At 38.1% G+C, this 26,185-nt stretch overlaps 1 protein-coding gene across 5 annotated transcripts in view; it reads left to right on the top strand.

The window, feature by feature from the left end:
- The first annotated feature begins 2,173 nt into the window (after window positions 1-2,173).
- LOC121871778 (tuberin-like) overlaps window positions 2,174-26,185 on the top strand; it is a 286,863-nt gene continuing 262,851 nt past the window's right edge. For 4 of the 5 annotated variants that reach the window (XM_042374253.1, XM_042374252.1, XM_042374250.1 and 1 more), the window contains exons 1-3: window positions 2,471-2,489; window positions 9,942-10,162; window positions 18,757-18,944. In XM_042374253.1, the coding sequence (XP_042230187.1) occupies window positions 9,956-10,162; window positions 18,757-18,944 (395 nt within the window). In that variant the 5' untranslated portion in view covers window positions 2,471-2,489; window positions 9,942-9,955. Of the gene's footprint in view, window positions 2,250-2,470; window positions 2,490-9,941; window positions 10,163-18,756; window positions 18,945-26,185 lie in introns of those variants that run through there. The other variant, XM_042374251.1, reaches the window with a different exon arrangement.

Raw genomic sequence — 26,185 nt, 5'->3', positions numbered from 1 at the left:
GTGCGTGGGGCGTGGGCAGGATCAGCAGGGCTTGGAGGAGTAGAGCTGCTCGAGGGTGTCCATCCTGTGGTGTCGAGATTGTAGCTGGTCCCTCATGTCCTGTTTGTCTGGTGGTATGCTACTTCTCTGAGGAGCATTGATCTGGTTGACGAGACCGGAGCTAAGTGATGGTGTGGCCACTGAGTTGTTCGCGGCAGCATGGTGCACAGCAGTCTATTCGTGGAATCCTCTGTCTGCCGTGGCTGCATAGGTCGCCGAGGTTGTATAGTAATCCAATGCCGAGAGGGCGAGACGAACTTCTACAGGGAGCTTCTGCGTGTGAAGTTGGCGCAGGATAGTGTCAGGAAGCCTGTCTGTGTGGCGAGAGTTCAGTCTCCGCATCTCTTCCCAGAGACGTGTAGGAATTGAGTTGCCGAGGGAGACCTGATAAATCTTGCAGGAGACTTGTGTCAGGCCGCTGGTATCGCCTCTTGTGAGCGTCTCGTAAAGCTGCGAATTTGTTGTCATCTGGGGCTTAGTGATGACTTCTGAGACTTGTGTGTTGACTTCTATGGGCAGGGAATAGACCAGGGCGACGTATTTCTGTTGTCTGTAGCTTTTGAGCCGATGAGAGTTGCCTCCATGTGGATTAGCCAGTCTTCAATGTTGTGATTGAAGACTGGAGGAGTGAGCCGTTTCTCATCCATCCTGTGTGAGTGCATCACTCCGTGGGTCACCATTTGTAGCGTAGTGTAGCTGTGGCTCAGTTATCTAAGTTCTCTTTGTTATGGCCACATACACACGTACAATAAGGGAGATCTCGCACTCAGAATGGAGATGAGAAAGGAAACTCAGAATAGCTTAACTCTCCATGTATTGTATGTACAATGCAGTGCTAGGGAATTGCTGTGTGGTGAGGAGCTTGTTGAGAGGAGGTCCTGTCCGCTTGAGAAGGTTGAGTAGAATGTCCTTTGGCTTTGGGGTCTTGAGTTATGAGGTGAAAGAAGATTATTGAGGATTGAAGTGAAACAAATACAGTAGTAGGAAGAATCTGGGCTCAACCAGATCGCTTCATCTTTCCTATTGTTTTTGTTTTTTTATCTTTGTTTTGCTCCCTTGGGTCGTCTGACCTTTGTATTAGTATTGGTTTATTTATATAGTGCTGCTTATTATACTTTTTTTTTACTGCGATGCGGTTAGTGGGCCCTCCCAGGTCCTGTGTGGTTGGGAGGGTAGTCTTTTTTTTTCACGGCGAGGCTGAGGGTATTTATACGATTCTTCCGGATCAGCAGGTTCAGGGGTGTGAGGTGAGCGGCGCCGCTGATTAGCTGGGCGAAGACGGGAGAGGAGTTGTAGGGAGAGCAGTACCTCCCTGTTTGTTAGCTGCCTACTACCTGGCTGAATTTTCCGCACCACACAACATCTGGTGGGTGCTGGGGGGCAGTGATATTTAATTATTTAAAACAAATTTTAAATACACTAACAAGGTGCTAATGAATACAAGATGATCGAAGGGAAAGTCCGCTGTCAGGGCCACTGCCACCTGACCTAACGTCTCCCCACGCCCAGTGACCCACACCGTGAAAGGTACTTTCACGGCTCCTCCCACAACTCTTTTACTTTAGTTAATAATTACTTAATTAATTTATTAAAATATTTTATTAGTTTGCATGTAACAAATAACGATTTTTTCAATTGTATTGGAGTAATTATATTGGAAAATCATATTAAAGTAAAAGTACTTTTTAAAAAGTAAATACTGTACCCAAAACTGTGACTCGAGTACAGTACTCAAGTAAATTTATTTATTTACTTTACAACTCTGGATCCTACCAAACATCACAGGTTTCCCGGTCCCCGGTTTCCTCCTATACTATCACTGGATATAGAGCCCAAACGGCTGGGAAGCTGATATGTGGCGAAAATTATATAAAATATATTTTCCTCTTCCGGACTTGCGAAAGAACCCAAAATAGTTGAGGTTAAAAATCAAGATATATCTAATATTCTTTGTTGAAAACATACCACGAACAGGACAGTACTGTTTAATTTTTAAGCGATGTGTAGTAGATAGATAAGGTTCAGGTCGCTAGCGTAGAAAATTAATGAATAGCTTAACTATCTTGTTTATGTTATATTTCAAACAATAATCTTCCTTCAAATACTCAAGGTATACAATATAGTAGCTCCGTGACTCACCTCCACTCAGTGAGCATAAGACTGCTCTTGGCCTCCCAGGACTGTGGGTGGGATTGTGTGATTTCTGAAAAGTAATTCCCGTTTTGTTCGATATTTACTTTATTAATTAACATTTTTTTGTTTGTGCATGAACATATTTAGCCCAATAATATATTTATTAATTTGATATCTAATTTATGTTATGTTATGGCCTGAAAAGTGAAAAATATGAAAAGTTTGCTCCCGTCACAACATGTAAACATTGGTCTCGGGTGTTACTGTGGGCATTAAGCCTCGACACCATACTCTTCCTCAACATTCTCCATGTGTTGGTAAATTAATTTAGTTCGCCTTACACACGTATACACACATTTATTGCACTTTTATATAAAAGAATAACTCATGGCGATGAGTAAACGATACAAGTTTATATGTTGCATTAAAATTGTTGATTACGTAGTACGTTATTGAAGATCACATTTTTCTCTCCAATGATTTATACTGAATGAGACAAACATCAGAACTATAAGTCAATAAATGATCAGTGTGTCATATTTTCATCCTAGGCTAGTTAAGAAGACATTAACAGAATCATTCATGACAAAGGTTAATCAGTTCTTCTCTTTTATTATGTGGATTATGTGATGTTTTTATAATGCTTAGAGCAGCGATTTTCAACCAATGTGCTGCATACTATGGTAGCACCATAAATTCTGTGTGGGAGCAAAAATTAAATTGAGATTGATTCTTGAGGAGGACTTAATGAACTAACCAAACCTATAATGCAATAGAAGGCAATGGTGGAGATGGTTAGCACCAGAAGGACTTTATGGAATTGCACCAAATTTTCAGGGGATGTTGGATGATACCAAGTAATAAAATCAAAATGACAACATGGTCAATTTATAGTATTGCACCATTCTTTCTTTAGGCATAAGAAATATGTGTAAAAAAAAACCCAGAAAATCACCAAAAACCTACCAAACCTAAACTAATTAGGGGGTCCAGGGGGGCAAAGCCCCCTGATTAGGTTAGGCTAGATATAACGGTGCACTACAATGAAAAGACTAACAACATTATGGTATATATATATATATAAATATATATATATATATCGATAAAATCACACAGGAAAAAGGGAAACAATGGAGTACCTTAGCTTTCGTCTTTATTCAAGCTAAGGCATTCCATTGTTTCCCTTTTTCTTGTGTGATTTTATCGATATATATTTACAGAATATATATATATATATATATATATATATATATATATATATATATATATATATATATATATATATATATATATATATATATATATATATATATATATATATATATATATAACAAGGAAAGTGAAGTTCCTTTATGGGTGAGTACAGACTAGTGTACTCACCCTGGTGAACACCTACAGTGATTTACTTGCATATATATATATATATATATAGGCTATATATATATATATATATATATATATATATATATATATATATATATATATATATATATATATATATATATATATATATATATATATATATATATATATATATATATATATATATATATTATATATATATATATATATATATATATATATATATATATATATATATATATATATATATATATATATTTATTTATTTATTTATTTTTAGGCTAATTATTTACGAATTTTAAAATGCTGCAATTTTGCTGTTTTATAGTGGACCCTATCGTAGTTGTGGCATATGTGTTAAAAAGTGTTAATTTAAAAGTTCAAGTTAACCTAACCTAACCTTAAACTAAACTAATCTAACCTAACCTAACTTAACCTAGCATTACTTAACACTTGCCATGGGTGAACTTGCTGTTACTGAGACGTGGGAAGTGGCTGTAAAGTCCTCCTCATTAGCCCGTTTCAGCCTATCCTTCAATCATAAATTACTTGTTCGTGGGTAGGGCATGAAAAGAGGGAAATAATAACTGAGTAAAAACATGATTTTTCCAAGGAAAGATTTTTAAAATGCCATAATTTCACTGTGTTTTTTAGTGGACAATGTCTTAGTTTGTGGAAATGTATTAGAAAGTGGTTATTTTTAAGTTAAACCTAACCTAACCTTAGCTGATAAGAAAACAAGCATCAGTAGCATTGTTAGAGGACCTCACCAACCTAACCAAACAAGCCTACCTAACCTTACCTAACTTCCTAGCCATGGAGCTTCGCCCCCTGGATTCCTCCGTGTAATTTAAAAATTTTTGTGAATGTGAGAACAGCTGCCCAGCGGTTCAAAGACATACTCTGGGCATCAGCATCAATCCGGTCCCTGGCAGTGGAGTATTTTGAAATACGTCAATACGATTGGTTTTTTATTTCCTGGGTTGAGACGTCACCACCACGTTACCGCCGAGAAGACGAAGTAGTGTGTGCCTAGGTGCCTAATTATCAACCAAATGAAGCGTTTGCACAAGAAATGATTATCATATCAGAACTCGCTGAAGAGAATATAGAAAAAAAATAAACATCAAAACAAATAATGTGTCTGTGGGTTAGTTGTTAATATTAACCCAAAACACTGATCATATGGCAGTAATTTCACGTCTGCAATGCAAAGAAATTAAATATTTACTGTAATTATGGCGCTGTAGGATCTCATGTGGCGACCATATTTTGGCTTACATCGTCTGCTGTACAGGAGCGTCCACAGTCTTTGTTTACATGTCAAGTAATGAATAACTATCTCATCTGATGTGTGTACAGTGATCCCTCGGTTAACGAACTACCTTCCATAAGATTCTTCACTTCGGTTAACGAAAAAATTTCGGTTCACGAATTCCTTATGAATTTTTCCCAACGTGTTTTCACCTGCATTTGCCTGCTCACCAGCTGTAGTATTAGTCCGCCAGTACAGTAATCGGTTTTAGGGCTTAAATTCTTTACCATTTTTGTAAATATCAAGAAGGTTGTATTATTCAATAATTTTAAAAGTTTTATATTAAATTTTTTATTCATTTTAACAATTATTGAACATAATTGAAGTTCAGGAAACTAGTTTTTGCGCGCCAAACAGCCACTCAACACACCAAGCTTGGCATCAGTTTGTTTACCGGTTCAGAGGAAGGAACATCTTGTTTGAGACTCTTCAACATAAACGCTTTTTTTCTGTTTCCAGTCAAATTATTGGTCATTTTGAAATATATTTTACATATTGATTATATATAGCACAGTGCAGTGTTGATTTAAAGAAAATAATCTTGAATTACACCAAGTGAACTAAAATTTTATGGGTGAAATGGCAGCATGGGGTGACTTCTCTTCCACCCCAATGCCTTCTCTTCTCCCTTCTCCTCCACCCCCATTCTAATTCCCATCATCATCATTCATCAACAAGGAGCCTTCTACATGCACACCTCAAAGTAAGTGTACTTTACTGCATATATTTTTAGTTTGTATGTAATTTTTGGTGAGCTGGAACCAATTACCCAAAAACCCATTGAAACAATGGTTTCGGTTAACAAATTTTTCGGTTAACGAGCAACTTTCTGGAACAAATTGTGCTCGTTAACCGAGGGACCACTGTATTATAATTATATTGGATTGGATTTGTTCATTTTACTAGAGATTTTGTATGGATGATAGTGAGTAAGAAAATCAAAACAACAATGCACATGTTAGGAAGATAGGTGAGGTTAGGTAGGTTCTGGTAGGTTCGGCACATTATCGTTTCCATTTTCTTACTCAGAATCATCCAAACAACATCTGAAAATTTGGTGGAATTCCATAAAATCTTTTTGGTGCTTACCATTAATTCACCATAACCCAATAAAAAATATGAAGTGGCTACTGTATTTGACTGGCATTTCCAGCTGAATGACCATTGGCTGTTTGAGTGAGACCCACATTTGATATTCCTGGATCCCCCCCCCCGTTATTAAATGTTTTAACGTAAAGAAGGTAAATCTGGTAGCTATAGGAGTGCATATAATACATATGTAAATACAGCACAATGTAAGTTGTAACAGATAACAATGTGAGTGGTTAGTAGCTGGCAAATAGTGAAAATGATAGAATGAGAGAGTAAATTAATTGGAATTCTTTACCTGTAGTGCCAGTGTGGTATCAATCAACAAAGCTTACGGTGAGGGGGCTGAATATGTAAACCTTTTAGATGACAAACCAACCAAATGTAACCTTCTATAGTCTATTTTATATAATTAAGAATCTAAGATCTTTGTGTTAGGTTTGGTTGGTTCATGTCATGAGCTGCCTTCGATGATTTATGCCTGTAAATCCTTAATCTTGATTTTAATGGACAAAACTGGCACTTCATATGGAAAATTTTGTACTGTACAGGTGCTCCTCTACTTAAGAACATTCAACTTACAAACTTTCAGAGATACAAACATCACCGAGGGTAGTTACCTGCCAGAACAGGTGTTTAATGTGGATGAGACTGGATTATTTTGAAGAAAATTCCAGATAGAACAAACATTACCTAAGAGGAGAAGAGTGAGCCAGGTTTTAAGGAAGTATTAAAGGGTAAAGTTGTACTAAATATCCATAATCTTTTCATTTTTTACAATATGTTTGGTATCTACAAGAGTAAAGTTGGACTTACAAACAATTGGACTTACAAACAAGTCTCAGGAACGTAACTCGTTCGTAAGTAGAGGAGCACCTGTACTAATATATATTTCTACACCAGTACTCCCTTACTGAATTTGCATATCATACATTATGCTAAACCTTGTTAAGTTTGGTTGATTGGGTAAAATGATAAGACCATGAATCTAACTATACCCTTACCCCTTAAAATTGTTGGTTAAGATTCAGTTTAGTACAATCACAGAGCTCTATACAGTATTGATTTGTATACTGTATAAGGAGATGGAGCAAAAGAATAATAATACATTACAGCATTTTGTCATTTTTTTTCTTCAGGTTATTTTGAGTTCAATTTCACTTAACGTACAATTACGATAACAAAAATGTCGGTGTCACTTGATACTCGTGCAAATGCTTAAGCTTTTGAGTTGGAATTTGTCAGTCAAGAAGACTTCTTTGTGTGAGGATTCTCTTTCTCAAAATTACAAACCATTCAATGTGTTTTTGTAAATAATGCCACTGAAATTCACATTTTCAAGGTCTAAGGTGTTCTGCAAACTTATGTAAAGTGTGCAAAGTGTCGTGCATACTGCCATTAGCATGTTGGTAAGCACATTTGGTTTTTCGTGAAATGATGAAATACCTAAGATTAGGTTAAGTTAGGTTTGGGTAGGTTAGGCCAGTTTTGTTAGGTTTGGTCATTTTTTAATTTCCCTCTACAGTACTGCAAAGCCCTGCATAATCAGAATTGTATTTTCTTAAGTGAAATTGAAAAGTCAAATACTGACTCAAAATACTATATAAATTTGTGAGGAAAACACTGTAAGTACAGTACAGTATTCTTTTTTGCTCTACTGTATCTCCATACAGTTCCATCGTTGTACTCTACCAAATTGTTACCAAATTGTTCAGTTAACATTACATTACAGTACAGTACAGTGTGTATTTGCTGTGTGTGGTATGTTTTATGACTGTTTTTAGAATGTGCTTTATATTTCATGCCCCCTCACTGGATATGCATTCTTTATTTTTAAATAAAAATTAGTGGAAATCTCATATGAAAATATTAAGTAATAAAGTGACTGGTCTGAATTTAACAACAATTACAGTACAGTATATGCAATACAGTGTAGAATCTACCCAAAATTCGGAATTAAAAATAACCATAACAGCTCACACCTCAGTCTGATAAAGGGGAAGGCTTAAGGGATGTGGCTGCCCCAGCTGACTCCAGGGGGCACAAAATTTTAATTTTTGCTTGGGCTAAAATTCGTATAAATGGGGGAAGCTTTCACTAAATGAAAAAGAAGTTTTAATTTAGGAAATTCGTATAAGCGAATGTTCGTATCTCAAACATTCTTATAGCAATGATACCTGTACCATACTGTACTACGTATAGTATTTTTGCAGTAAACTATATCTTGTTTATTTTCCCCCTGATATTTATGTCTAGAATGCAGATTCAGTTGAGGGAAATGGAAAATGTAAATGTGACCCTTTAAAAATGGTTTCAGATATATATAGAAATGAGAAGATCTTGTCTGTGTACAGTGAGGTCAGGGATGACATTGCTAAAGAAATCAGATCACACAAACAAAATACAGTTAACCCTCACTTTACGCGGTCCCGCATTCCACGTTTACGCGGTGCCCTGCTGGAACCCAGGATGCTCACATTCCGCGGTGCGTGTACCCCTTTACGCGGAGAGCGGCTGGCGAGCCGCGCCATTTTTGGATCCAAACCTCCCGCCATCCGCCATGTTGTGTAAGCTGCGCGAACATGGTGCGCACAAGGTATCCCAGTCATCAAAACATTACCAGTTCTTCACCCGCCACCCACCACAGCCGGCCCAAGTCAGTGATAGTGATAATTATGGTGAGGATATGGACTTATATGGACTTTGGGGAGTTTGACAAAGAGGCCCTGCAAGCCTCTGTGGTGGATAGTGATACAATTGATACAAGTGACACAGGTGAGGGCCAATAATCTGCCCTCTGCCTCGGAACCAACCGCCCATCCCCGTGTGCCCAGCCATTTTTTCTACTAATGTAAGTGTTAAAAAACCTAATATTATTGATATTTCTCTTAATTATTAATTGTGTGTGCATACCATCATAAAGTTAAGATAATATTTTTACTACAACATAGTTGTGTGTCGTCAAAAAGTGGAGTTTGGGGATCGGCCCGGACTCCATTTCAATTAATCCCATATGTTATGTTATTCACTTTACGCGTTTCTCACTTTACGCGGGACCCTCCGGGTTACATTAACCGCGTAAAGTGAGGGTTAACTGTATATCTAATTGTTAGATTATACAGTACAGTACTGTACAGTATTTGGTTGATTCATTTTCCTTCCAAAGGCCCCTTGAGATTTTATCTAAACAAGTTGGAATCTACATAAGTAAGTACAGTAGCTAAGACCAACGGGTCGTAGTGTTTCCCGCCTTGGCATGTGTAATTTTTTAGACTTGCTTTTTAAAGTAATAATTCATTAAAAATCCTTTCAATTCTATAACATCTCTTTTAAATGGAGGCAATTTATTGATATTAAAAGTGGCATTTGAAAAAACAACTTAACCAAACATTTTTAGGACTTTAAAACAAAACATTTCCAAGAGGGGCCGAGTTACCCTACCTTACGGTACATAGATTCTGGGCCAGTTGTAAACATATGAGACTACATGCTTCATATGATCATTTTAACATTGTTTTCATAACTTCACAGCCTGTGTATATAATTTACTGCCTGGTTTATGGAGATCAATAGCTATACAGTATTGACATCCACAGTCAGTCTTCAGCTTTCAGCGGTAATCATTGTATCCAAAGGTCTCTTTTCAAATACTGGATATGATGGAAAGGTATAAACTAATCAGTGAGTAAGTTCCAGCCACCAGTGTCAAAGGTTATAACCTGGATTTTAAACCCATGGTAGTACTGTTAGGCTCAGTTAGGAAATGGGATTTCAGATTCAATACAGTATTTCCATTTTTCCCTTATCTGAACTGAATTAATTATGTTCATTAAAATTACCATGTCAGTAAAAGTCTCATTAAAAAAAGGGGGGTATTAAGGTAATGTCCCAGCCTCACATCCTTACCATTAAATATTCTACAGTCAATGCTTTTGGCAATATGTTTAGGAACTTTCAAATATCATATTATAATGTACTGTACAGCTCATATTTGGAATTTCAGGGACATGATACAAAATGAATAAAGATAGCAAGCCAGAAAAGAGTTTTCCTGAAAGACTGAAGAGATGGTTCAAATTAGAACGTGGAAATCTTCCTGGCAGTCGTGATATTCGGCTAACAGAGGAATTAAAAATTGAGCTTAGCAATGAATCTCCTGTAGCTGTTCGTATCAAAGCAATCAGAGAATTAAATGAAGTTCTTGCTTCAAGGAAACTGGAAGAGGTGAGTGTTTTTACAACTCTTTGTAATTGCAATGCTTTTTAATGTTAAGTGTGGTGTTTTCTGTGGTTTCAGAACTCTGCAATTCCAAAAATGGGAAGCACAATTTAAGAATACTGTACATTGTTATGACTAACAGGAAGGCCCTACTGAATGAGAAATAGGATTAACAAGCATTGTGTTTTAGGGTAAAAGAATTCAATAAATGAACTTCTACTGATTTTACGAGCAAAATTCCAAATGGACCAGCTCACATTTGTTCCCATGCCTGGAGCATAGAGATTTTCTCTGAATATTTCCAGAAAATGCACACAATTTGATACTCAGAAACTCATTCCCATACCCAGAATGGAGAGAGAATTTGTCCGGAATTTCCCGGAAGACTCATAATTCATTCACCGCTATTGGAGAGTTCTGGGGACTGGAGGTTCTGGCTAACGTGAAGACTACTGTATAGGGCTGATGGGAATGATGTAGAAGTAGGCATAAATGGTCTGTCAAATTTGGTTATATATTGCTGTACCTTCAGCCAAATATTTAGGGGTTGGAGGATTCTGAGGTTTCTAATTGTCACCTTGTATTACAAGGAGCTGCCTGGCAATGGGCTGTGCCAAATACAGTACAGGTGTACCCCAATAAATGATGCATATAGGGACTTGAAAATTTTTTGGCTAGTGAATCAACAATTCCCAAAGCAATTAATCCCATAGGAACATAAATTCAGGGTGTTAGGGACCTGCCACCCTCTAAAAACTCCCATCTACCCTTGTTATATCACTGTACTATATAGGGGAAGTTGGTTTATTTATTATTTATCCCAGTGCTGTAACCCATTCTATATAGGCTGAGTTTTCTTCTCTGTTATTTTTTCTTTATTTCTTATTATTTATTGTCTTATTTATTTCTTTGTACTTGCTTCTATTTTTCTTCTCTATCTTCTCTTTCTACTGGGCTCTATGTTTTCTGTTCTACTTCAACTTCTTAAAGTATTTCTTTCATTCTCTGTTTCTGTTCCCTTATATACTTGTTTCTTATCTAGTTATATTCTGACCTAGAGCTTACTTGGGAAACCCCTTGTTGTACAATATTCAATACTCACAGTAGCTGCCACCACCTAGGTTTTTCTAACAGAACATACTGTATAATATAACATTAATCACTTAACCAAGGTAATACTAACAGGACACTTGGATGGTAGTAATGTGGCGAGGACTAGTGCACGTGGGTTTATTTGTATTTAATGGTATCAAGGTATGGGGAAGAAATAAAGGTCAAATACTGCAGGGGTAATGATACCCCCAACATACAATAAGGATACCTGTAGTTTATTTAAAATTAAGTTGAATACCATACACTTTACCAGAACATACACCTATGAACCACTCCTTAGGGTTTACTCAAAACTTGGCCAAATTTTCGTTAACAATGATGCAATCACAGACCACTTGACCTTACTTCCACGTTAATCAAACAAGTATTCACGTCAACAGGACTAATGTTCAGCCAAAAATACTATAGATTTCTGGTAACATTATATGACAGTGACACACAACAAGGACGGACAGTCTGCACTTCAATATTATTACTTTTTTTTTTTTTATTGGTCTCCAGCCATCTCCAATAGCCAACCTTCGCCATCATTTTATTACCTTAATATTAAATATCCTAATACATAAGTAGCTATCCTAGCTGTGTTGAGTTAGTTGATCCGCAGATCTATGTGGCATTCAGTGACTGTAACCTCATAGTCAATATCTGCAACTGTTGTCGGCTTTGGGGCCAAAGCTCTCGTTCCCCTGAAGCAGAGCAAAGCTGACCGAAGGAAAAAGAAGGACAGTCGACATCTCATCCAGGCTGTTACATAACTTCTGGGCTGCTGCTTCTGTTCGGATATCACCTCCGCGAGTCTGGCATAGCAGTATCTTGCACTTGGTTCCATCCCACCAGAAGTTGTGAACACTAGAGGAGTGAAGCTGCCTTGATCGACGTTTTGAATTCTCTCCCCATATGCCCTTATCTTGTCATTCTTGTTCCTCCTGTGTGCAGCATCGAGAGCTAAGTTACGGTGACATGTGGCCATGGGATCAAAAATCCTGATGTCGAAGAAGGCTCGCTGTCCCCGCGTCCAGAATCCTCGAGCACTGATGTCAACACGGGCTTCGTTAGATGTGTTTGAACTCCTATGATGGAAAATCTCACCGTCCAATGGAAGGAGGTCTGTTCAACCCTGACATCACGGCAGATTTCCTTCAACATATTTGCTGTGAGATCCCTTACTTCGTCGTGCCTCATGCATATGAAGCCCCCTTTCTTGCACACCATGGCGTGATCGACGTCATAGGAAGAGCCACACACGCATTGGGTGAAACGGCTGGTTAACTCAAAGTTAACCAGGTTGGTTCACATATATTATATTGGGCTTTAGTAACGAAACCCAATTAAAGTTTCTTGTTTTATTAAAAAGTATTATGTATATAATTCCTGAGTGTAGATCAACCGTAAGTTCCACTATTTATGAGTGTGGTGAGAAAGCGACGGCGTCTATGTAAATACAGTAGACGTGAATCAACGTCTGTTCGATATTAAGTAGTGAGTGAGACTCTGAATAGTGACCCATTGAGAGAGAACGGATTAGGCACGTCGTTCCCCCTCAAGGGAAGACGGAGCCATCCACTTCGGCTCTCAAATAACGTCTTCCTCTAGTCAAGGATATCAAACTACTGCCCGCTTTAGGCGGCCAGGAGCCGGCTACTTATGCCTTTACTCAGCATAGTATGACGCAGCTTCCTGTGGGCACACCTTATCACGTGCACTGAACATGTCACCTCATAGTCAGTGGAAAGTTACAGGGGGTGAATCTGAATATAAATCAGATGTAAATAACCCATTTATATAATACTTCTGTTGATGAGACAGGGGCCATTACATGGGAGGGCAAACCTCCTACTGGCCTACCGTACCTTAGAGCATTGGCATTTGTAAATTCTTGTTTATTAAGACTAAAACCATTTGCCCTTATTATTAACGTAGTTAACCAGTTCGAGGCGCCCACCTCTTGCGCTATAGCTACTTTTTTTTTCTTCAAATTCTTTGGTACTTGCAGCAACAGTTGCTGCAACTTATCACTTTGGCTGTGCTGTCGTTCTGTCATAATGGACCTTCGAATCTTGTTTACTTCACTGGTATCCACCTCCCCTGTTGCGTTCTGAGCTATTATGTGATCTGTGAGAGCTGCCTTGAGCTTAACTGAGTTTAGATGTTCGGTGGCAGCAATCTCCTCTGGATTGGTCAATCCCATTCCTCCTTGCCTCAGTGGTAGTGCAAGAAGTGATCTTTCTGCTGGGGTTAAGTGAGGGTGTTTCACTAATTTGGGAATGAAATTTACACTGATAGCTTCTTCCAGAGGGTGGAGGAGGGGTCCGATATCAGGGATAGTGCTCATCAGGTAGTTCGAGCGATGCTTGACTCCATGGGCGAATGCCGCAAAAGCCGCATATGGCTTCTTAGGACTTCTCAAATACTCTATCACAAGATTGTTTGTGTACAGTAATTATTATTACTCTCCACACTCTGGCACACAGCTATCATGACTCCATGAGTCAGTGATACAACAACAAGGACTGATTGTGCATGCTTCAATTACAGTATATTAATACACTGTACTTATATTAACACTTCATGGCACTTCTCAAACACCCGTCACAAGATTGTTCATGAAGAGTAATTTTTACTACTCTCAACACTTGGGGGATACATATTACTCGGGCACCCACAGTTATCGTGACTCCATGAGTCAAGCATACAACCTTACCTCTCGTATCTTAACAATTTCATGCCTTGTTACACTCCTCAAGTCACAGGATACATCAGTATTCATTTACCAGGTGGAAATCAGATTCCTGAGACAACAATTATAGATACAGTAAAGCCTTGGATAACGACGGTAATGTGTGTTCTAATATTGCAGTGTAAGGTGAATCATTGTACCGTGAATCATTAATTACCATTAAAATAAAGCAATAACAATGAGATGCATTCCGTATTGTGACCTTTTCACAAGTTTTGTGTGACTTTTTACCCTTTTTTTCCCCCAAAAAATACAATTCATGAAAATTGAAAACTATATTCTTTAAATAATGTGTGTGAATGCACCTTATACAACATAAATCAATAATAATAAGGTCACAAAAGGAGATGGAATGCCATTGTTGTTGTCAGTGTTTACACCCATAATGTCAGTTATCCATCTGAAACTGAAGAAAATAGACCCTGGTTGTTGCTGTAGTAAAATTAATGTAAAAAAAATATTTAGTTTTAATTAATGTTATTTAATGTACAGTTAAGGTAACCACTGATGTTAAAGAAAAAAAGAGAGTGATAGTGGAACGACAATGTATACTTGCGCCCTCGAGGAAACCGCGTCATTTATCTTATTAAGAATATGTACAAAAGATTCATTGTTGTTTACTACTGAATATGTATATGATTGAATTAATGTTTATATGTGCGAAATGAACTATGCAATTCATTAATAATACATAGAATATTAAAACAAACAAGAGGAGATGAGACAGCATTGTTTTCATGAGTGTTTACACCTGTGACGATGGTTCTACATAAGAAACTGAAGAAAATAAGACCCTGGTTGTAGTTGTAGTAAAATTAAGTTAAAAAAATGACTACCCGGTATGTATGTTTTAAGTAATTTTATATAATTTTAATAAATGGAACAATAGAAGTAGCTAACCATTAATGGGAAAGAAAAAACGAAATGGATTGGGAACGCATCGTATGTCAGTGCGTACATGTGTAGACATCGTCATTTCTCTACATAAGAATATGAAAGCAGCACTTATTACTCTTCATATATGTTTTAAATAATACTTACTAATGTAAAATGCAAGTTCTACTCACCAATGGTGGTAAAGTCTAAAACAGCCAATGAATATTGTGCGAGCTTTTACTAAAATGACGAGGTAATCAGGTTCAAACTCTGGCTGAAACTGTAGGTTTAACTGGCTGAAGCTGTAGGTTTAACTGGCTGAAGCTGTAGGTTCAACTGACTGAAGCTGTAGGTTCAACTCTGACTGAAGCTGTAGGTTCAACTCAGCTGAAGCTTTCCATAAAGATGTCATAGCTGTTGCTGAAACTGTTACTGAACCTGAAGTTGTTGCTGAAGCTGTTTATGATGCTGAATTTGATGGTGTAGCTGAAGTTGGTGGTTTAGGCCTCTGATTAATAAAGCTGTCGAAAGAACCTTTCACAGCCGCTTTCTTTTCTCATTGTGCAGGGTACTTTATGTAGAGGTCATATGCATTTTCCATATCCCTGTTAATTTTAATGCTTTGTTCTGTTAATGGATCCACTTTATATAATATGTTTATTGCTTGCTCCATATAATATCCACAGACCTCTCGGCTAAACTTATCAACTTTCTTTTAGCTTTTGAACCAGCACTCCCATCACTTGCTCTTTTGCTCATGATGAACAGGGACGCAAAAATGCCGTAAGAAACCTGAGAATGTTTTTCTCCTTCCTGTACAGATGCATGAAAACAAAAGGCCTCCAAGATGCAACTGACTATATACTAGTGATGCTAGCTGGCTGGCGTCACCACTCGCAAGCCCGGCAGCCTCCGTACGCAAGGCGTGTTGTTTTTTATAATACATATTAGGATTGTTATTACTTATATGAAAATGTAATTTTACTTATTTTTTTTTATTCTATTTTCATCGTAAATATGAAGAAAATAACGGTGTAAATTGAATTGGGTCCTAAATTAACCAGGGTCTTAAATATGAATCGTCGTTAGTAGAACTGTCGTTATCGGAGGCTTTCTTGTACATACAAGATGTTACCACTGCCAAGAACGCCATGTGTTTTGTATACAAAACAAGTCAAGCGTGTACACTGAACACTCCGTGACACTGCAGCTAGATTCTGTCTCGTCTTGGGTTTGAGCCATGCCTCCCGGACACGACTATACCAGAAGGCCGACGATTGTTGTCTGCGCCATCAACTCAAGATTCTTCTCGTGACGAATTAAAGACAGCCTTTGTCAAACATCCTCTTGGCTACTGGCCACCGCCTCCCGGCAGCTCCAGCAACCCACACAGTAACTGGATGATGAGGAGAATGCATTCAGAGTGAACGAAATGGAATCAAAATACGTCTTGTGTAGGGAAACAGATGACACATGCACAGCATTTCGTTAACACACAAAACTTCAATTACATTAACAAGAACACTGACAGATTCAACACAATTTAACTAAGTCAAATTCACTGAATATGATGTGAGACACATAACAACATACCTGGATGACGAGGGGAATGTCTTCGATTCAAACTCAGCGCTTCCTTTTTATGCATCCTGAGATACTTAGTCGGGAATTTCACAGACATATTTATCTGTCTCATTTACTGTACACATTGGCTTATAAAAATCAGGCAATGAGCTTATATTAATTTTCTAAGATTTATTAACTTTTATAATCTAATCAGTGTTCAAGCTTTGCAATGCAAGAATTATTTGATGTCAAATGCTTAAAATGGCAATACATTCTGGGCGGAGCTTCTAACCACTACATCCGTTTTGTCCACATGTATAAGTTACATTTCAAAGTTTTCTAGCAAGTTTGCTCGCAAGATTAATGAGAATCTTAAATAAAAAACTGACAATAATTTCAATATTCTATCTGATTCTCTGAGGACTGCAAATAAAGGAAATCCAACTTCAGTTTTGAACGGTCATCTCATAGCTTCACACGAAACCTAAATTGATTCCAGATGTTGGCTGGACCTTCAAAACATATACTGTAGTCTTAACATTATTTATACTTCACACAAAGATATATGATGCTTACAACATACACTCAATACATCTTGAATGCTTTAGCACACTGTAGGTATATCTGACTTATGGCTTACTCATACAGGTTATCTCATTACTTAAAATTTACATTACAGAAGTGACTTAAGGACTTTTAAGAGAAAACGGATGGTCCCTCTCGCTAAGGAAAGCAAGTCTCTTCCTTGGAGTAATTTCTTAGTTTCACACACAGGTTTTGTGGACAGTGGAGCATAATATGAATAATTAAGTGTTGAAATTAGTAGCCATGCAATTATGACCATGATAGTATTGCACACTGTCAAGCAAGAAAAAATAAAGCTGACACATAAAGTAAGCATAATAAGTCTTAAATTAGTAATGCAAAGTATAAATTGATACTTATTTACTTTTTTTTGAGGATGGTAGAGATGGTTTAGGGTGACAAGTTCAAGTCTCAACCACTGTTTGCTGGTCCATCACCACTCTTACAGTATACTCTCTATTTGAAGGAAGGAATTTTTTACATTATTTTTCACTCGATTTAGTGAACTAGTTCGCTAAATCGAGATTAATGCAGTTAAAACGCTCACACCTACAGAGACACCTCAGACACATGATATGTACATAGAAACATTATTCATGGCTTACCTTAAACTATGGGGTTTGGTGTTCATTTTAATTTTTTTCTCTTTATTTCCAAACTTTTTCTCAATTCATAGCTGCACTCTTTTGACATTCTCCCCCACATCACTTCCTCTCTGAGACTTCTGAGAGACTTTCAGCATGATGTCTAAGCACAGTACAGTAGTTAGTTGACCGAGATGTAGACCTAGAGGTAGCAGTGAACAACACACGTGGTGGCGGCAGGACACAGACTGATTGGTTGTAAACAAACCCCACGCACCAAGTGACGCATTTGGCGTGGAATTTAATGGAATCACGCTCGATTTAGCAAACTTGTTTGCTAAATTGAGTAAAAAATATGGAAATTTGATTTAACAGAAATTTCAATTTAACGTAAAGGGGTGACTCGAATTAGTTCATTAAATCGAGAAAATACTGTATTATGCCTCATTATGCCTTATAACATCACATCACATCAAGTTGCTCAGCACAAGAGGAACTATCACTGGGGCGTTTAGGCATGATTGAGTAACACACTAAGTCGGAAATAACGAAAAAACACGAAGTCAGACACACAGTAAGTGTAAACGAGCAAAGGTGGCGGGAATTAGTCAAAGCAGTGCGCGGAGCCCTCTGGTGGCAAGAATTTGCACACCACCGCTCACCAAATTCATAACGGCTCTGTCTCTCCTCTCCCAATCGTTGGATCTCCATGGCATCAACAAAACTTGCTGGGTGTTTCTCCTATATGTATCGTTTGTTATGCGAATCGGTGGTCAACGGAATGTTGGTTTTCGAGGTACACCTGTACAGAAATTTTAATATCAGTTCTCTATATTTTGATGTTTATTGACAACTTTTACAAATTAAAATAAGTATATGCAGTATTTAGAAGAAAAATGTGTTGCAAGGATGTACAAAATTCCATTTTAACAGATTTATTAAAATTTTCAGCGGTCTGGTAAATTAATTACAGTATTTGCCCCGTGTTATTTTGATAATAATCATGTCATATTTTCTCTAAATCCTAAGACATTCAACAATTCGTAACTTTTTATTTTTTTTTCCCAGTATCTGTAGTTGCTATGAAGAATAAAAAAGTATGTACGCATTTTAAAATTGCTTTATTCTTCACCACACAGAATGGGATAGAGAAGCTGTGGTTCTTAGTTCAGGACTTGCTGTCCCAGGCTTGTCAAGCAGAGATCCGCCACACCACTTTACAGATGTTCATCACGCTCACAGCTGGCCACGATCGTTTAGGACCAATGCGACATGTCTTCTTTAACTACATATCAGATAATTATCAACTTGAAGATATTAAGCCCATGTATGTTGCCTCCTGATTATTATTTTTTGTTGTGCTTTATTTCTATGTGTTACAGTTAGGTCCTATCTATGAATAATTTACATGTAGTTATTTCAGAAGATAAGAGTTATTTATCTTAATCATTATACAGTAGTAGTAGATTTTGGTGGAGAATAACATTACAAAGATAAGATTTCTCACATAATTACAGAAGGTTGTGGTTACTTCATTTTGGGAAATGGCCGTATACTATACTAAGGAAGTCAGTGTGGTACAGAAGATCTCCACCTATAATTGTTGATGTACAGTTCTCTTGGAAAGTGCTGCTTTAAACTATACATCAAAAAGTGGACATAGGGAAAAATTTTTCATTAGAATCAGACTACGTACCTCAAGATTTCTAATTTTGTAGTCAAACTGATTGTTTTTCTTGTTTTTGTGGTGCTAGGTATTGCATTGACTCAATACACATTTTGAAGGCATGATGTTGAGGTATAAATTCGTCTTTATGCATGAAAGTACAAAAGCTTGTGTTTTGGTGGGAGCATTGCTTGGGTTCTCCATTTGGTCACACATTCCTTAACATAAAGTTGATAGGCACTACCAAATGGCAGCCAACATTGTAAAAGTAAAACGTAGTGAAGCTAAATAGATGCCATCTCCAGTTCATCAACCTCAAAATAGCAAGACCCAGAAACAGGGCAACATGGAGGAGGATCCCCTGTATTATTAAATTTTTATGAGAATTAAGAAGATAAGGTAAGGAATGAGGACTTAGCTACAGTATTTAGGTTGTATAAAGTGAAAAATTTAATAGAAAATTACTTAGATGAATGTACTGTATGTTGAGATAGTATGGATATTTAAAATTAATGTTGAATGAGAGGTAACTAAAAGTTGTGAGAGTACAGTTGAAGATAAGGTGTTTGTTGATACAGTGCTGTCTTCCTGTACATTGGTGTTTGTTGATACAGTTCTGTCCTGTACTTAAGGTGTTTGTTGATACAGTGCTGTCCTCCTGTACATAAGGTGTTCGTTGATACAGTGCTATCCCCCTGTACTTAAGATGTTTGTCGATACAGTACTGTCCTCCTGTACTTAGGTGTTTGTTGATACAGTACTGTCCTCCTGTACTTAGGTGTTTGTTGATACAGTACTGTCCTCCTGTACTTAGGTGTTTGTTGATACAGTACTGTCCTCCTGTACTTAGGTGTTTGTTGATACAGTTCTGTCCTGTACTTAAGGTGTTTGTTGATACAGTGCTGTCTTCCTGTACATTGGTGTTTGTTGATACAGTTCTGTCCTGTACTTAAGGTGTTTGTTGATACAGTGCTGTCTTCCTGTACATTGGTGTTTGTTGATACAGTTCTGTCCTGTACTTAAGGTGTTTGTTGATACAGTGCTGTCTTCCTGTACATTGGTGTTTGTTGATACAGTTCTGTCCTGTACTTAAGGTGTTTGTTGATACAGTGCTGTCTTCCTGTACATTGGTGTTTGTTGATACAGTGCTGTCCTCCTGTACTTAGGTGTTTGTTGATACAGTTCTGTCCTGTACTTAAGGTGTTTGTTGATACAGTGCTGTCTTCCTGTACATTGGTGTTTGTTGATACAGTACTGTCCTCCTGTACTTAGGTGTTTGTTGATACAGTTCTGTCCTGTACTTAAGGTGTTTGTTGATACAGTGCTGTCTTCCTGTACATTGGTGTTTGTTGATACAGTGCTGTCGTCCTGTACCTAAGGTGTTTGTTGATACAAGGCTCTCCTGTATTTAAGATGTTTGTTGATACAGTACTGTCCTCTTGTACTTGAGGTTTTTGTTGATACAGTACTGTCCTCTTGTACTTGGGGATTATGTTAGAATTGAATTGAAACAGTTTATTTAGCCAGAAAAACACAGACACAGAGTGGATAATAATAACAATATCAACATGGCTGAGCCAGTTGAGAACCTGAGCTCTCCTGTAGGCACCTGATATATACTATACATTTATCTCAAGGAAGTATTATGTAACATTTAGTAACATTTGGAATACAGTAGTACAATAGCATGGTGGTAATAAGAACATCTCAGAATGTTACCACAGTTATCACTTAAATATTTATTTATTTTATTTTTTTATTATTATTATTATTTTTTTTTTTATTAGAAGTACTGTATACTGTACCTGTATACATAAATTACAGTGGAAATGAAAAAAATAAATATAATGGGGAAGCAGTACAACATGGGTTGTACAGTATTAAGGTTGAACAAGAGGACAGAGCTGTCAGGATTATGTCTAGTTGGCAAATATATTTATTGCATTGGTAATTTTTTATCTATTTACATGATAAATTCTTATAAAACAGTTTTGATGGTACAATAAAAGCAGGTACTGTATATATAGTACACTAGGTATTACAAGAAATATTAATACTTAGACAATATATATTTTTTAAGAGATGAATTAAAGGAAGGAAGCGTAGTCTTTGCTCGGATGGGTGGGGGTAAGTTGTTCCACACCTTCACACCATGATATTTTATGGAGGTCTGGGACTGAGAGGAGCGCATGGGGGTGGTCTTAGTATCTCTGGGTGCCTTAAGTTGTATCTCTGATTATTCCGGAACTGGAAATAATTATTGTCAAGCAACTGATTGATAGATTTGTAAACAAAGAGGGCACAGCAGTACCGGGTAGGTGATAAAATCTTCGAATTTTAACATTTTCAATTTAGCAATTTTTTTGTTTGTGTGATCTGTTTTTTCAAGTAGGTCATTGTCCGTACAACTCTCTTTTGTGCAGTAACCAGGGATTGTGTTTTTGAAGAGCCAGAGGCCCCCCATAGTGTGTAACAGTGTATCAGGTCTTGGCAAACAATATCATGATAGATTTCTTTCATTGCTGTAAGAGTAAGTGACTGTTGAGCGTGATACATGATACCGCACTGTTTATTGACTTTACTATGACTGGCTTGTATGTTGTTTCTCCAGTTAAGTTTCTCATCAACAATAATTCCGGGGAATTTAGTACGGTATTTTGTTTGCGTTTGAGGACTGTATTACCAAGGTACAGGGGGTCCAAGTCTGGGGTAAGTTTTTCCTTCTGTGAAAGATCGTATAGTGGGTTTTATCAAGGTTTAAGGTCAGTTTATTACGTATTACCCTGGTCCTGACTTTAATCAATTCAGTGTTCATAGTTCTCATCAAGGAATGGAGGTCTGAGTTGCTGGCATAGAAATTACTATCGTCTGCAAATAAGTTGTATTTTATGAGTGTGCTGACGTGGACTATGTCGTTTATGTACAACAAAAACAGTCCTGGACCGAGAATGGAACCTTGGGGGATGCCACACAAGATTGGCGAGGAGTCAGATTGGTGATTATTATAGCAGACATACTGCATCCTGTTGGACAGATATGAGATAAACCAATTGTAGGACAGGCCCGGAACACTGTAATGTTCAAGTTTTGAAAGGAGGATGATATGGTTGACAGTATCATTGTTGGAACATTGATACTGATTAAGGAACAGTAAAAACTCAGGGTCACTGAGGTGTGAAAAAGGAAGATCTAAGAAAGTTATAATATTGGGGGATAACGTATTCACAAGTGCTACAACCAACAGAATTAAGATGACCGGTACAGATTGAGTGGGAGATGCTCCTGTCACTTGGTTTTAAGGGTTGCTGGTTTCTACCACAGAGGATAGACGTGTAGTACTTGAGTTGGCCGGCAGAGAGGGAAACTCCTCAAGTGATAGCGACAGTGGCTGGTTCCCCCGCAGTGGGGAGGGGGTTCTCGAGGGGCTTGGGGGGGGTTGGTACAGCGAGTGGGTGGGAGTTCACTTGCCCTATCCCTCACAACAAGGGTTTTATGACTGAATGTCACGTGTTTCCCTCGTTTCCTGGCTTCTTTACACTGGTCCATTTGCTGTAGACAGGCTTTAGTCGTACCTGGGCAGAGGTCCTCGTTGACGAAGATAGTGGTGTCTTTCAGCTTACTGCGTTGATAAAACACTTTGTCACAGTCAGAGGGGGTGAGAATTTTGTTATGATGTCGCGGGGGCGGTCAAACTTTACTTCAGGAAGTTTAAAATGGTCATTCAGCAGGCGTGAAATTTTGCACTGGAATGACTCCCAGTTCTCGTGGGCATCTTTGGCGACTCCGGCAAACCTGAGGTTGCTTCGCCGTCCTATGTCATCCACGTAATCCACCCGGTCTGCTCTTGTCGTTTAGTTCCGTTTTGAGCTTGGAATTCTCCTCACTCAGCTGTTGAACTTGGGTCCTGAGTGTTCGGTTCATTAGCTTCAACGTTCAGCTTTGCTTGGAAGTCACTTATTTCCCCTTATGAGAATTCCAAGCTTATTTTAATCTCACTTAGCTGGTCAGTGAGATGCCGGTCAGCTTCTTCTAGCTTCCTGATGGTCTCCTTATTCATTTGTTGTATGATGGCCTGTATGAGAGTCCATTGGACTTACATTATCACATCAGTCAGCTGTTTCGTGAAATTTGAATGTTTGATACTAGCAGACAACTTGGACATATCAGAGCTAGTGAGGGCTGAGTAGCTGGCAGTAGGGAGACGATCAAGTTGTGTGGTCAGCTGGGGTGGGATGGTGGAGGTGGACAGGGCTCAGATTACAAGCTGTGGCACCGAGGGAGCATGGTTGGCCTACACCTCACGTGGTAGTCACAGATTCACCAGTAAATTGACAAATATATCTACTTGGGGGGGGGGGGATCACAGATAGATATTGTACTGGTCACGACACACACTAGTCACTCATGAATCAGATTTCCTAGAAATCAGACTGGGTACTCCTGGAAAGACCCTGTTTTTTGACGTAAAACACGAGCTCCCACACACACACGTCTCACCGGGAAACTAACTAATTTATACTGCCCATTCTGGGGTCACTAATCCTAAGGGGATAACTTAAATCTACTCATAATTTTAAGGTTGCTGCCACCAGATGCCCTGGACAGTATGTAGCCTGTTTAGGTAGCTGGCAGAGTAAGCCATGCATTGGGTTGGGTTTTTCATTGACCAAATCGAGAGTGGGAGGAAGGGTGAAACATCAATCATGACTTAACGAATTTATTTCTTAACCAAAACATATTGCATCCAGTCACAATACAAAATAACTACAGTACTATTATGATGATTACACTTCACATCAGTACACGACCTTCATCAAATAACTACTATTATCATCTTCATTCTTCAGAACAACCATTGACCTCCTTACCTTGGTCATTCCTTCTTACCATAACACCCAACACATCAGACTGCACCACATGTTAGATTATAGCACCACATGTTATATTATAGCACCACATCTCAGGTACACTCCACTCCTACAAATATTGAACTCTTCGGTATTGTTCAGGTACACATACGAGGTACCTCGCTCACACTCTAATCTTGCTAGGTAAATGGGATACTTCCCAGGTAATCATACCAGTACTGGTTCCACACCTGGTATCCTTAGGTCGCTTAAGTAGCGACCGCGAATCATTCCATATAAGACAATCATTGTCTTCTAGCCTGGGTATTGATATGTAGGGTATCCACAGATTCACAGTGGAGGTTGCATAATGGCCATAAGTGCACACCATACCCAGTGATTTCCTCACAGTGGAGCAGTGGTGGTTGTTAGGCCTACGCTCTGGGCGCACACCTGTGTAGGTGAGAAGTCGGGCGTCACTGAGAATAATGCCTGAGGGGCTTTTATCGGGTGTCACTGAGGGCGATGCCTCTGCGTCTCACACTGAACTAGGCCTACAGTTTCCAATCTTTAATTTTCACTTTGACATTATTCTGGTTCTCACATATACACTTTCCTATCTATTGTGACTTTATGCCTTATAATTATATATCTTAATTCTAAGTTACATACTAAAGTAAGGGTCTGGTTTGCTAGTTCCTGGGGAAATTCATTGGGTTATAACAATAACTCAGCACTGTAGCCCAGGGCGGACTAGGCGTCAACAACGATCAAAGGCCTAGCCTGTGTTTTCTTGGCGTGGGTATACCCACTTCACTTCAATCTGTATTTAGGGATCCTCCCCTCACATGTTGGAATCGTTGAACACATTCATAAGATTCTCTGATCATTGCATTGTTCTTGGTTATTCGTCACATGGGGTAACGAGGTGTATAGTATAGTATAGTTTCTGGATCACTTCCAACACTTCACTTATGTCTGATACATTCATCCCTTCTCCAGATCATTGTTCTCATATATTTTCATCTGATACCTGAGGTAGCTATGCTTACTAATCATTCACAGATGTAAATATTATGACCTTCAGACACGGTCTACACTTATCCCGTATAGTACACTAGTCTGTATCGATTGGACCTTCCCAATCATCATATATACACCTTGCATTCTCCTTAATACTATAAGTATATACACTTCACATAATATGACCATACATTGGTACAATTCTTTTAAAACAACATATGGCAGGTGAGTTATCCCTTATAAAAGTTTCTCGTTTTCTACCGTTTTCTGTGACTCTACATTGGGGGTTTTCAAACTTTTTCAACCAAGGACCCCTTATATACCATGATGCATACAAATATTGTCAATTATCAAAGAATAAATCATAGTCCAAAACATTTGTTCATTTCAACCCAAATCCAAAATATCCTGCGAATTGGAATCGCCAATTCTCTCACAAACGTTAAGCATACTATTTCTCAAAACCTTTTTGCGGACCCCAGTTTGAGAATCACTGCTCTACAAGGCTCTCCTTCTGTATTTAAGGTGTTTGTTGATACAGTTCTGTCCTCCTGTACTTGAGGTTTTTGTTGCTACAGGGCTCTCCTCCTGTATTTACTCCTCTACTTTGTGTGTTTGTTGATACAGTACTGTCTTTCTGTACTTAGGTGTTTGTTGATATAGTGCTGTCCTCCTGTACTTAAGGTGTTATTGTTTACATCACTTGAGATCCTAGTTTGAAGTTGCAAACAAATTTCAGTATTCCAATTTACATGAAAACTGAATTATCAGATAATGAATTTAATGAAAACAGTATCATCAGACTTATAGAAAGCCACTCCACATACCTGTACTTTTCCCTCATGAGTTTACTTCACAAGTTGACATTCAGGTAAAGGTCTTTTTTTTAGAGTGAACATCAAGGGTATGGGCCAGTTGCCATATGAGACACTCTTGTTCTATGGAATATCTCAGCCTTGTGGCTTACATTTATACAGATTGTTTCAGTCCTAAGTACAGTATCTAGCTCACTGTACCAATTAATTATTGGAA

Source organism: Homarus americanus, unplaced genomic scaffold (genome assembly GCF_018991925.1).
Source record: "Homarus americanus isolate GMGI-L3 unplaced genomic scaffold, GMGI_Hamer_2.0 scaffold39675, whole genome shotgun sequence".
Classification (NCBI taxonomy): Eukaryota; Metazoa; Arthropoda; class Malacostraca; order Decapoda; family Nephropidae; genus Homarus; species Homarus americanus.
This window is presented reverse-complemented; position numbering and strand designations above follow the sequence as displayed.